Raw genomic sequence first — 12,810 nt, 5'->3', positions numbered from 1 at the left:
TAGATTTTCTTTCTTTTTACTCTTTACCAAAGCAGTGTAACTCTACAAGTTTGGTACTTTTTGTAATTACTATTGAAGCTAGAACCAATTTGGATGAACTTGTTAGCTCAAGAATGCATTTTTTTTTTTTTTTGGGTAATTTAGCTCAAGAAATACTTTGAGAATATAGAAGACTTGCAAAATACTACTGATTGTAAAAAAGTTTTTATTTGGAAGAATGCAATCAGTTATAGAACAGAATCCATGAGAAAACTTAATGAACTAAGGAGTAAAATGAAATGACTAATACATTCCTTTGAGATATTGAATTAATTAAGTAATTGAATCAAATATTACATTTTTCTACAAATAAATATATCAACACAAAAGGAAAAACGAAAAGAAGGCAGTCCCATAAAGAAACTTCTTTATCATACAAGATCATGGTTGTTTGTGGATGGACCATCCCTAATGGGACTCTCTCATTATGTGAAAAAATAAAATAAAAATAAAAATCATTTTACCATTAAGCTGTTCTTAAGCTGACTTTTTAAATGATGAGGAAAAAAAAAAAAAGAAAAAGAAAAAGGCTTAGCTACTAAACCATCCTTTTAAGGGGACTGAAGAAACAAAAAGGCTTAACTAGTTGACATCGCTTAAGGGTACTTTTAAGAGTTTATGTTACATGAATAAATTGGAAAATAATGCATTGGGAAGCATACTGCTATAAAACACCATCAATTTGAGTCTGAGTCCGTCTCTAAATCTGAATAGCATTCTGAGTCATAATAGTCTGTCTCTAAATCTGAATAGCAGTCTGAGTCATAATTTTCTTTCTCATTCCTATAAACCTTGCATAAAATCCAGTCATCCAACTGCAATCCATCAAAAAATAAAAAATATAAATATAAAAAAAAAAAAAATGAAGTAATAAATTGAGGAAAAATCATGCACATATCCAATCTATTTTACCAGTATTTAATATATGCAACTCTATTTGTGGAAATTGCATAAACACCCTCATATATTTTACATTTCTTGCTTTATTACTCTTTCTTGTACATTTTTTTTTTTTGAATTCTAATATAATAGGGTATTTGTGTAATTTTTAATAATCTATTTTGTTTGGATTGTAGAATTAGATTGAATTGAACTGAATTATTCAATCATATTTGATTAAATTTTAAATGTTCTAATTATGAATGATTTAAGTTAAGTACAACTTAATATAAAAATAAAAAATCAAGATGTACATAAAAAATAAATAATTAAATAAATAAATAATACCTCAATGGTGCCTTTAACGATTGTATATATCTCCATCATCCAGTCAGTAGTTTGATCTCCATAGAAGATGAAGGTCTTTTTGCAACCAATGGTATGATTACTCTTTTGGATTAGTATGATATTTCCATCAGATTTCCAAAAGCCAAACGGCTCTCTTCCTCCAATTCTTCGTCTATTCACTTTCATAAATATGTTTGCTTCTTTACGTTTTTGTTGATTCTTCTGAAGCTTCTTCTTGGGAATAAAAAAGAACATTGCTTCTACCTCGTTCAACTTTGATATTCTTTCAAAATTGAAACAAAAATCAAGAAAAATGTTAAAATTTCTATTCTTAAGAATTAAAAAAAAAAATGCATACTGTTAAAATAATTTTTTTTTTACAAAAATTATAAAATAAAACGGACCATTATGAATTCGTCTTCGAAGCAAACTCTAACAAGTTTTAAGATTTCAAGCTCCTAAAACAACAATAACATTAAAGCTATTAAAATATATACATATAAAAAGGTCATAAAATACTTAAAGCTGATACTCTATGCATCAAATCAACAAAAAAGTTAGGATTTAATTTGTTAAAACTTCAAACTGCTAACAATAAATTTATTCAAACAATGCATTTCACCGTAATTATAAAGTTGGTGACTCTAACAACGTACTTAAAAACAAATATAAAATATATTTATTTTTAACATAAGAATATCAAATCCAATAACATATTATTTGAAAAAAAAATCTACAATATCTTACTTAATATAATATTTGCAAATGAAAAAAATACAAATATCCGTAGTATGAAAAAATTATATATATACATATATATATATATATATATATATATATATTGTTTTCCAACAGCATTGCCTATCATGAACTCTAGTTTACAGATTATATTTCAGTTTCAAAATTAAATAAAAATTTGGCCATGCATACAACTCTTGAAAATACAATAACGAGAGATTACTTACAAAGAGAGATTACTTGCAAGATGAAGAGGATTATATGTGTAGATATTAGCATGGAGGTCCCAGATAATACCACCTCTTTCAAGCAAAGGCTGATTGTTGATTTTCCTCATCAAATAATCAGTGATCAAAAGTGTATCAGACGGCTGAAATATATAACCAAGAGGAGGAAGACTCTGAATAATCTGCTCCATTGTCACTCTGCAACAAAATGCCTCAGGGTTTCTATTACTTCTCTCTATTACTGCTGCTTTCTCTTCCTCCATGACCATGATTTTCCAACCTTACTACAAAATAATAAAAATAATAATTTAAACTTAGTCCCGACATGTTACATTGTTTGGGTGTTTTATATAAAAAAATTGCTAACAGAGAGATTGACGATTATGCCACTTGTACCACTTGCTACTACCTTTTAGGCAAGTAATTATACTTACCCTGCTCTCTTATCTTTTTTTTAATTTTTTTTGGCTTTAGACCCTGCTCTCTTATTTATACTCCTAATATTTTACTATATATATATATATATATATATATCCTAGATTTTCTGGACTTGGTTTCCAAATTTTTTTGGTATGAGTAATTTCTAAATGTTTAGTTGTCTTTCAATTTTTGGATACCAATATTTTTAATTGGAATTTAGCAATTTTTATTTTGTAATATTTTTATTGATACTAGTATCCATTCTGGGTATATATAACCATAATAAATTTTCTATTAATTTATTATTAATTTATTTTCTATTTATAGAATTCATTATTAATTTATTTATTGTTACATACATTTTCTATTTATGGAATTGAAACTGAAATTCAAATGAATTATTTGATTTTTTGAAATTCAAATATTATTTACCATACATATATATTATTATAATCTTAAGATTCTCTTTTAAAAATAAATAAATATATATATAAGTCATTTTAAGCATTTGTTTCATTTGTTAACATAAATATATATAAATAAATATATATATATATATATATATATATATGTCATTTTAAACTTTTTTGAAAAATATTTAAAAAAATATATTATTTATTTTAAATTTCTTGGTAAGGAAATTAATATCATTATTAGTTATTCTATTTTAATTTTATTATTTTTATAATGTAATTCCATTTATTAATAAAAAGACCAATATCATTATTAATTATTCTATTTTAATTTTATTATTTTATAATATAATTCTATTTATTAACATATATATATATATATGAATATGTATTAGTATATGAAAATTTTAGAAAAAATATATTTAGTAATAATATGAAAATCGTTTATTATATTCATTTTTTTACCAAATAAAATGAGCAATCCTATTACTAATTTATTTATGTTTACATCTATTTCTAAGAATATCAAATAAGGAGATTAATTTTATCATTGAAATCTATTTGACTTATTTGATAAATAAACTAAAATCAAAATATTTTATTTATTTTTATTTTATTTTTTATTTATTACTGTATATAGTTATTGGATACAATAAATGATGCAATTCAGTTATTATAATAATATACCATTTTTAAATTATATAATATTTTATAATATAATAATAATAATATAATTTAAAAAGATAATAGCTGCATAATGATCTCCATGACTTTCTTCATTAGTTCGAATATACTTGATTAAAATATGATCTTCCTAAGCCGTCCATCTAATGTAATAATAAAAACATATATTAATTGGTAATAAAATAAAATCAAATAATTTGTTTTGAAAATAAATTTTATTTTGTTATATTTAACAATTATTATTTATGATATTATGTTTTTATACCCAAATAAAAAGATATCTCTATTGATTTCCATGTAATCATATTTATATATGTACGAATATTTAAAATATATTTAATTAAAGAAACTATATATATACAAATATATTTTATGTATTTGACTTATTTGATAAATAAAACAAAATAATTTTTTTTATTTATTTTAAATTTATTTCAAAATTATTACCATATGTATTTGGTTATAACCATAAAAAGATAAGATAATAAATAAATGAATAATAAATAAAATAATAATAAAAAAATATACTTTTGGAAGGAATTTGAAAAACTGATACGCTGATACATGGTGTATATTGTTCTTTTTTTATATATTATATAGATATAAATTATTTGATAGTTATGAAAAATTATATCAAAAATTAGTTTTATATATATTTGGTTATATTTATAGATGATAAAATAATGAATATAATAAATAATAATAGATAATAACAAAAATAAAAATAATACTTTTGAAGAAATTTAAATGAAGGATACGTTGATACAGTTATTTTTTTATATATTATATAGATTTCTCAAATACATTTAATATTGATTTAAAAAAATAATAATAATTATTATTCAAATCATAGCCGTTCATTTGTGCCCATCATCGGTCGTCTCGGAGACAGAAGGAGCTTTGGCTTATCCAAACGACCCAAAAACACCAACCAAAAGTTTCAGTCTTTTCCCAAAAAACAGAGTGACAGAAAGAGAGAGCAAAACATGGCTCTCCTATGCTCTTCTACTTGTCTCACCAATCCACTCTTCTCTTCTTCTTCTTCTTCTTCTTCTTCTTCATTACCTTCCACCCCGTACAGTAAGTTTCTATCTTTCATTGATTTCCCTAAAATTACTTGTTTTTCTACTTCATTCTGTATGTTTTTGCATTCTTTGGCTGATTCTGAGTATTGGGTTTATGGATTTCCAGACCCAACAAACCCATTGGATTATGGAACATATTTTCTATTTCGGCAGCTATACCATTCTTATTTTAAGCTCATTCAGGTTTTCCATCAAATATGTTGTATTCTTCTTTGTTTCGGATTCTGGTTTCATCTGCGTTTGTTATCTTCAACATGTTTGCTACTTGGTTCCCACTAAGAAAATAAAAAATTAAAAGAAAGTTAAATCTTTACTTATTTTCTTGGAAAATTGAACATGGCATTTTATTTTCATGTTTGTACTTTGTATTTTTATTTCTCTTCAAACTTGTCTTTTAAACAAACAGTGAAAACTTAAACCCTTTATAGTTCTTTTTCCTAATCCCTCATGACTTCGCAATCCAAAATGGGAATTTATTTGATTTTATATATATATATATATATAATATCGTTAATTCTGTAAATTTTGTTTGTTTTTAAGCTAGTACTGGTACATTTAAAGTGTGTGTCTTTATTCAGTTTCCAGCTTGCAAGTTAAGCTCATTGGTCTGCAGCCAAAATCTTATGGAGTTCAGATTCAGATGCCCTTCATTGTCAAGAGGAGTGCTTCTGTAGTTGTCAAGGCTTCTTCTGACACTGATGGAAGTGGCCCCACTGATGGTAGTGAGGCCCCTTCAGATGGCAAGGATGAGGTAGTACCGGTTAACAAGCTTCCCCTGGAGTCAAAGCTGAAGGAGAGGCAGGAGCAGAAGCTGAGGATGAAATTGGCTAAGAAAATTAGGCTTCGGAGGAAGCGGCTCGTTCGGAAGCGAAGATTGAGAAAGAAAGGCAATTGGCCTCCTTCAAAGATGAAGAAGTTGAAGAATGTCTGATCTTTAACCTGAGATCATCTTGCAGGTTTAATTCTGATCCATGTGCTTCTCATGTTGGCACCATTTTGTTATTGCAAGATTGAATGTACCTCATATCGATATGTTGGTTCTTTAGAATCTTAATGATTTCATCAATTTGTTATTCTGTAATTTGTTTGGAAATCAAATCAAAGATGGTTAGAATTTGTTGTCTTTCTTCAGCTTGATAGATTAACTTTGCAAAGTTACAGGTTTATCAATCAATCCCTGTGACTGTTGGATTTTGCAAGGTCTAACAAGCATCTATGTGCTTAATGTTAAGTTGAGAAGATTGGTAACTTTTGTTGAGCATGCAACTGTGTCCCATCCACCATCAAGTAATAATGAAATTAATGCCTTATCATCTTATTTCTTGTGAACATCCTTTGATAATCTCGTGCTTTTAAGAGAGATATAACCAATTTTTAAGTTTATTTAACTTATAATTGAATTATTTTTGGAATTGTAGACCATATGATTTCATATTTAAGATTAAGGTTTTTTCTTCCCTGCAAACTGCAGAAGAAAACTATTTAATTTAAAATTGAATTATTGTTGGAGTTCTAGATTATATGATTTCATATTTAAGGTCAAGGTTTTTTCGTCCCTGAAAACTGCAGAAGAAAACTATTAAACAAGGTAGAGAAGCCATTTTGTTTTTTAGGCAATATTTTGTTAACGTGTAAAAGATTTGGGTTTGTGGAGACTGTCTAAAGCTCAAAAGCTGCTTGACATGCATATAGTAAACTAGCTACACTGGGCAGCATATGGTGTTTATTTGGGACAGTGAATATCTTTATTTGACTTCAGGATTCTCCAGTCTTGATATGGAAGACGGGGAGAGCGATGCCATGAGAAGGATTTTAGGGCCAAATTAGGATATGCATGGCATATTTTAGTGAGTTGACAGTTTTGAATGAACCACAGAAAGTAAATATTGAACTCTTTCCTTAAATTTTGTGAAATTTTGTGAATCCTCCTCTCTCTGTTGAGCTGTTTATTAAAATTTCAGCTATTTTATGGGTTTCAAAGTCACAGGTTGAAGGGTTAAAAGGATGAAGGAACAAAAACAAAAAGAAAAGGAGAGCTCAACCAATGTCTTAGAGCATTTTGGGCAATCATATCCCAAAATAATGGAAACTTAGAAATTGTTGTTGCTAAACAACTTCTCCCTACCATTCCTTGCATTGCATTATAAACTTCAATTTCTTTTCTTGTTTGACAAGTTAGGATCATAGCATTTTCTTCAGATGTTGTTAATGCCCATCTAAGAGTGATGCTTCTTGTGTTTCTTTTTCCTAGTATATCATGTGTGTAAGCTGTTGAGGATTTCCAGTAAACCTTCCACGTTCTACTGAGCTAGTGTTTGTTGTTCAACGCAATATAAGGCCTTGTTTTTAGCTGTTTATATATATATTGTGTAGCCCCTGTTCCAAAATATTACTTTGATTGGTACTTTACTTACCTCAAAGCAATGCTGGTTGATTGCTTACATTTTTCTTTGACATTGTAGTCTGTTGTGCTCTCTCAGGCAAACTTGACCTAGTTTCTTATTGGCTTTTACATTTGTTCTTGCAGCCGCTTAAACAGAATCTTACCAATTTTCTATTACATAATTCATTTTGCATGTTGACTGTCTATTGTGTCAGCAACTTAGCATCATATATAGTTGGGTCCATTTTCTAACAGTTTTTTTCAGAATTGTTGTTACTTAATAGTACAATTGATTGATCTCTTGTTATCGAATTATGATAATGAAAGCCTCTCGTGCCGTTCTTTGGTTATTATTCAAAACACAACTTGCTCGAAGTTTTGGGAATTTTAGGAAAGGAAGTTGATAATATGGTTATTAAGATCACATTGTTTAAAAAATCTGAATTACTAGTCTGATAAGGACTCTGGAATTGGAAGTTGGCACAAGCCAAGCCTCAAACTGTTGTTTTGTTATCTATATTTTGATAATAGAAGATTTGTTATTGCATATTCATCTGCCAAATCATGTTGGTTTTTCTCGAACCAAGACCTGGAGTTATTACAAATGATTATTGCCATTTGGGCTATCCTCAAACCTTGAGGTTAGTGCGACTGATCATTGCTATTTAGGCTATCCTCAATAGACAAGCTATCCTTAAAGAGATAGAATGCTCTTGTTCTTAATAGTAACCTGTTTATAAAATTAGGTATGCAGTATCGTTTTTCATTTTATTTTATTTATTATATCTATTTCATCTACACAAATTACATCGCTATTGAACCCTTTTTCATTTTTTATTTTTCTATTTTAAAGTATCATTATTATTATTATTATTTTTTATTTTGAAGGATCATTAATCTCTCGCTGTAAATCATCAATCATCATTGGTGATCACATTTGAATTAAAATTTCAGTTGATTCTCATATGGTAAAATATTAATAACTTTAACTACGTCAATATAAAACAAATGGTCGTGTTGGGAAAAAAAGAGAAAAATCTAAAACAAACGGTGTCATTTCTAATGGATAAATTTTAAAATCAATATGCATTTACTGCAATTATAATTTTCAAGAGAAATCAATTATATATTATCCCCCATTCTTCATTGATTCCCACTTCTGCCTTTTCAATTTACATCTACAAATTGTACACCCACCACCATACATTAAGTTCTAAAGAGATTCATATTCTATATACAGAGGATTTGGAAAGAGTAAAATATTCCAAAGATGGGAAACCATGCAAGGAAACATTTTTATCTCAAACTTTTTTCTATTTTTTTTAACACTAATTTTCCTTTTTACCATCAGTTGTCAGCAAGTCAGTAAACTCCAGAGAAATTTCGCTTGGAGTTCAACTAATTCTCAACTCGACGAGAAGCGATCATCAAACCAAGGTATCAGCCCTCATGATATTGAATTTGCAGAGAGGACAGGTTGCATTTATTTGGAGCCACTTGCTTATGCACCCACAATGGAAATGATGGTTGCATGGAAGGGCATAGAGTTCTGCCCCATCATCATAATTGGAAAGACAAATGCAGCACTCCTATAAAAACAAAAAGAAGAATGAGCTACATTTTGAAAACATCTCTTCTTTGCATAAAGTTTGCAAATGCAGCACTCTGACATTAAATAGATGCAACTTAACAAAAGGGCTTTCCTCCAAAACAGCTGCAAAGTCAATACATCAAACATTAATTCAAAAAGATTTTAATATATAGCACCATCCAACATAAAGAAGGTGTAAAGATGAAAAGCAAGCAAATAACAAATAGCATTAGGAAAAGAATCATGCAATAAACTCAGAAACCAGACAAATACATAAAATGAGATCAAGAGGTGAAAGTTGTGCAACAGTGCTTACCGAATCCTCTGAAGAAAGAACAAGTTCCTTGACGTTGCTACTGTTGTCCGAATCTAACCTCTCCACAACAATTTCTAGCTTCTTACCATTATCACATGTTCCAAATGGATTATGCAGGTGAAATCTATATTTGGGAAGAGTTTGGATCTCATCTTCTGATGCACCTTCCCTAATGGCCATAGCATATGCAAAAGCTAGAATTGGAAGGAAGCAGCAGAGACCAAAGAAAATGACACACGCCATCCCAATGCAAAAGATGATAAAGAACACATCAAATGCTAGAAAGACCATAGTCAACCTGCAGTTTCAATATATTTATTTGTTAAGAAGCTAAAAAAATAAAACATAAAAACATATCATGTTTGATTATTGTATCCATCATGGAGAACTGTAATATATCACTGGTTTTTAAGCTGATACAATTCCTATTATTCCAACCCAATGAAAGGACAAACTTTTGAGTAATGAATGAACATAATGGCACCTCAAACAACAATAAAAGGTACATATACATGTTGACAAGCAGAATAAAATATTCAATAGAATATACATAGCAGTACATCATTTAAACTGTAAACACAACATGCTTGTCTTTAGTACTAAATGCAACTTGAGGCGTCCAACTATATTCTTAAATTGTTAATTAGACATAAAAGATATATCCAACTATATTATTAAATTGTTAATTAGACATAAAAGATATATTTAAAAATACAAAGAGTTAATTTTAAACTTCAAAGTGTGACTGTTACCAGTAGAGACGGGGAGAATCTTGTAAAAGTGCTTGGCCACCCACTACAATCCAGTAGAATCCAATAATCCACCAGAGAGATGACATCAATGTATTCATTGTCTCCAGCCTTTTTGCATTGCTGAGAAATAAACATAACTGTTACTTGGAAGTTAATTAATTTTCAATTTAGTTTACAACTTTTCTCACTTTAATCTTTGCAGTTGTGCCTGATTACACTCAAAAGAAAGATTTGCTGTGTCCTTAGATTGCAGCATAAATGCTTTTGTCCAAATATGTCTAATGCTATAGTTTGGTAATTGGCAAATCATAAGGTGCATCTCCAGTTAACTATTACGCCAAAAAATCTTCCTTACAGGTTATATACTACATGCAATTAGATGTGCTCACAACAATTTCTGCTTACAAACACTGATGGACAACAGGAAGATGATAAATCAAAGGCAAATCATTCCAGAATATAACAGATCCAATTGGTTTACATTGTGAATTGTGAATCAAGCAAAAAGGATTAAAAACAAACTAATAAATAAATAAATAAAAGTGAGTAACAGATAGAAAACAAGTACATCAATGATACAAGCAGTAAATCCGGTCATTTTCTATTTTCTTAAATTCAGTTTTGAGAATTACCACCACCCTATGATAATTTCCATTTTCCAACACTAAAGGATCCTGTAACAAGTTAACAATACTATGAAAAGCCACCCATTTTGAGAACTTCAACAAAAGGGATTCCCTTTAGTTAATGAATACCAGAACCTCCCTCACATGACAAATTAGTTTAAAGGAAAAAAGGAAAAAATCATTCCGCTTAAGAAAAGTAATAGCAGAAACGTTAAATGGCATCAAAAACAGAACAATGATTACCCAAATTATTATAAGCTCTAGTTCATTATCATTTATTCCATTTAGGTTCTAGAGTCAACTCAAATAGATTTAGACCTCCTCACCATTTCAACAAATTTCAAACTAGTAAACTCATGTATGGTCACGAGAGGTTAGAGATGATTCCTTGCTTAGATTGAAGTTGAAATATGACATATAATGGCAAGACAATAAACATTTTGAACTTTATTTAGTCAAACTGACAAATTTATTGCATCTCTAGGATCAAACTTATCTTAAGAATACAAACAAATAAAGGCAAGCGAGCTATGTCACATTGACAAAACATAGTCTTTCAAAGTCTTTTTGCAGATTTCTTAACATCCTAAATTGGCCACATCACTGAAATATAATTTTCTTTCAAACTTGATGTCAAAGACCTAACTATTCTCGCAATCACTGCGTACATCAGATCGAAATGCCTGAAATATGTCATTTCCCAACTTATTATCGTTATCCTAACCTGAAATAAAAACTTGGAGCACCTTCTTAATGCAAAATTATAAATACCAAAACATGTTTAGATTTTGTTATTTTGTCTTTAAGAAAAATCCAAAACCCCTAATTGCCCCTGACATACAGCATTATGAAAGCCCATTAATCTAAGCACTTGTTAAACTGCAACCTCAGCAGGCAAAGAGAGAGGGCAAGAGAAAACATACATAAACAGAAAGAATCAAAACCAGTGCATTCAATGTACTTCAAAATGTGTCACAAAACAAAATACACCCACAAATCTGAGAATCTCAATTGACAAAAAAGCCAAATATGATTAAAAATAACATGCGATATATAATCCAAGAAATTAATTTTGCCAGAACAAATTGACATAAATCATCAGAACCCAATATCACTGATGATAAACTCAGTCACCGACTAATTTACTTCACAGATACCTCAATTTTCTCGCAACGTGGAAGTAATTTAATTTCATCATATACCCACATAAGAAAAGACAACAAAATTCAAAAACAATCCTAAAGCAATCACCATAACATTTGACTTCAACAACTTTGTAACAAAAACAAAAAGAAAGTAAAATTTTATGGAATAAAGCTACCTGGTGCGTTTATAAGACGAAGAAAACCCATCAAGACCCTCCAGATCAGCACGCCATTGCTTCTGATAATCAAAGTAGACACAACCCACATGCAAAAGGCACTGCAGAGCATACCCAGCAACCCATATCCTCAAAGGGCTAGAAGGTCGCTCTCTGAAACTCGACAAAAGCACAACCACCGAGACCATAACAAAAGCCAGGTTCCAAACCACGTCGAGGACCATAACGGGCTTCGAGTAAGCACAGGCCTCGCCGTAAAAGGACCGACCGTCTTCATCATCGTCATCATCGACAACATCGGCAACCGATTGGGTTCCTACGCAGTCTCCGAGGAGAATCCGGTGGCGGTCGGCGGCGGAGAGCAGTTGGGTTGTGTAGCGAGAGAGAGGGAGAGAGAAGGTTGTGGTGCTGAGAAATGGGAGACGGAGGGCCCACCCAGTTCTTCTGGCGGTGGTGGCATGAAGTGGCTGCTGTTGTTGTTCCGCCATTGAAGAGAGAGAGAGAGAGAGAGAGAGAGAGAGAGGAGCTGGTGGAGAGTGTGTGTGAGTGCTGGTGGCACAAAGCACTCAGAAAATGTGGGTGCTCGTGGAGGAAAGAGAGTGTCTCCGTGTGTGTGCTTTTAAACGACGCCGTTGCTTCTGTTCAGATTTTTGTTTTTTTTGGCGGTTTGGTTGTAAGGCAAAATTAGGATAATTATATATAAAGGATTTTTTTAAAATAAAATTTAGAATTTTTACCCATATTTTAATTTCTTTCATTCATAAGATTATATAATTTTTTTTCAAGTAAATTTGGTATTTTTGGTAGAGTTTTGATGAAATTGACATATTAACATTGATATTGATAATTATATATAAATATTACCTTAACTAATTTTTTTAAAAAAAATTGGAATAAATTATTAAAATTTGAAAGAGAACATGAACAATAGCATATATATATATATATATACATACTTCTCTTTCAGTTTCAATTTTTTATACTTTAT

At 29.8% G+C, this 12,810-nt stretch overlaps 3 protein-coding genes across 7 annotated transcripts; 1 reads left to right on the top strand and 2 right to left on the bottom strand.

The window, feature by feature from the left end:
* Positions 1 to 352: 352 nt before the first annotated feature.
* On the bottom strand, positions 353 to 1,473 carry LOC125423277 (NAC domain-containing protein 19-like). The gene is made up of 2 exons (XM_048476966.2): positions 1,267 to 1,473; positions 353 to 854 (listed from the first exon to the last, which is right to left on the bottom strand). Exons 1-2 carry the CDS (start codon positions 1,450 to 1,452, stop codon positions 717 to 719), a joined length of 324 nt encoding a protein of 107 aa, XP_048332923.2. The 5' UTR covers positions 1,453 to 1,473; the 3' UTR covers positions 353 to 716.
* A 3,173-nt stretch (positions 1,474 to 4,646) lies between these two features.
* On the top strand, positions 4,647 to 8,544 carry LOC107423400 (large ribosomal subunit protein cL37). Of its 5 annotated transcripts, none has more exons than XM_025076023.3 (3): positions 4,647 to 4,828; positions 5,412 to 5,789; positions 7,361 to 8,544. In XM_025076023.3, exons 1-2 carry the CDS (start codon positions 4,735 to 4,737, stop codon positions 5,762 to 5,764), a joined length of 447 nt encoding a protein of 148 aa, XP_024931791.3. In that variant the 5' UTR covers positions 4,647 to 4,734; the 3' UTR covers positions 5,765 to 5,789; positions 7,361 to 8,544. The 5 variants fall into 5 exon arrangements, with proteins under 5 accessions (XP_024931791.3, XP_015888434.3, XP_015888433.3 ...); XM_016032948.4 differs by lacking the exon at positions 7,361 to 8,544 and adding an exon at positions 6,821 to 7,194; XM_016032947.4 differs by lacking the exon at positions 7,361 to 8,544 and adding an exon at positions 6,815 to 7,194.
* Positions 8,273 to 12,396, bottom strand: LOC107423397 (E3 ubiquitin-protein ligase At4g11680). The gene is made up of 4 exons (XM_016032941.4): positions 11,823 to 12,396; positions 9,876 to 9,995; positions 9,124 to 9,421; positions 8,273 to 8,805 (listed from the first exon to the last, which is right to left on the bottom strand). Exons 1-4 carry the CDS (start codon positions 12,308 to 12,310, stop codon positions 8,644 to 8,646), a joined length of 1,068 nt encoding a protein of 355 aa, XP_015888427.2. The 5' UTR covers positions 12,311 to 12,396; the 3' UTR covers positions 8,273 to 8,643.
* Positions 12,397 to 12,810: the final 414 nt, after the last annotated feature.

This window comes from Ziziphus jujuba, chromosome 3, assembly GCF_031755915.1.
Source record: "Ziziphus jujuba cultivar Dongzao chromosome 3, ASM3175591v1".
Classification (NCBI taxonomy): domain Eukaryota; kingdom Viridiplantae; phylum Streptophyta; class Magnoliopsida; order Rosales; family Rhamnaceae; genus Ziziphus; species Ziziphus jujuba.
Note: the sequence above shows the minus strand (reverse complement) of the source record. Positions and strands in the feature narration are given on the sequence as shown.

Excerpts from the sequence above, each read along its gene's own strand:
- LOC125423277 (XM_048476966.2), bottom strand. The coding sequence starts at position 1,452 with ATGAAAGTGAATAGACGAAGAATTGGAGGAAGAGAGCCGTTTGGCTTT. Across the intron at positions 855-1,266 it reads TCGTTAAAGGCACCATTGAG|TTGGATGACTGGATTTTATG; the intron begins GTATTATTTATT and ends GATGGATTGCAG.
- LOC107423400 (XM_025076023.3), top strand. The coding sequence starts at position 4,735 with ATGGCTCTCCTATGCTCTTCTACTTGTCTCACCAATCCACTCTTCTCT. Across the intron at positions 4,829-5,411 it reads ATTACCTTCCACCCCGTACA|TTTCCAGCTTGCAAGTTAAG; the intron begins GTAAGTTTCTAT and ends GTCTTTATTCAG.
- LOC107423397 (XM_016032941.4), bottom strand. The coding sequence starts at position 12,310 with ATGGCGGAACAACAACAGCAGCCACTTCATGCCACCACCGCCAGAAGA. Across the intron at positions 9,996-11,822 it reads TCGTCTTATAAACGCACCAG|CAATGCAAAAAGGCTGGAGA; the intron begins GTAGCTTTATTC and ends TTTATTTCTCAG. Across the intron at positions 8,806-9,123 it reads TTCTTTCTTCAGAGGATTCG|GAGTGCTGCATTTGTCTTTC; the intron begins GTAAGCACTGTT and ends TTGTTTTTATAG.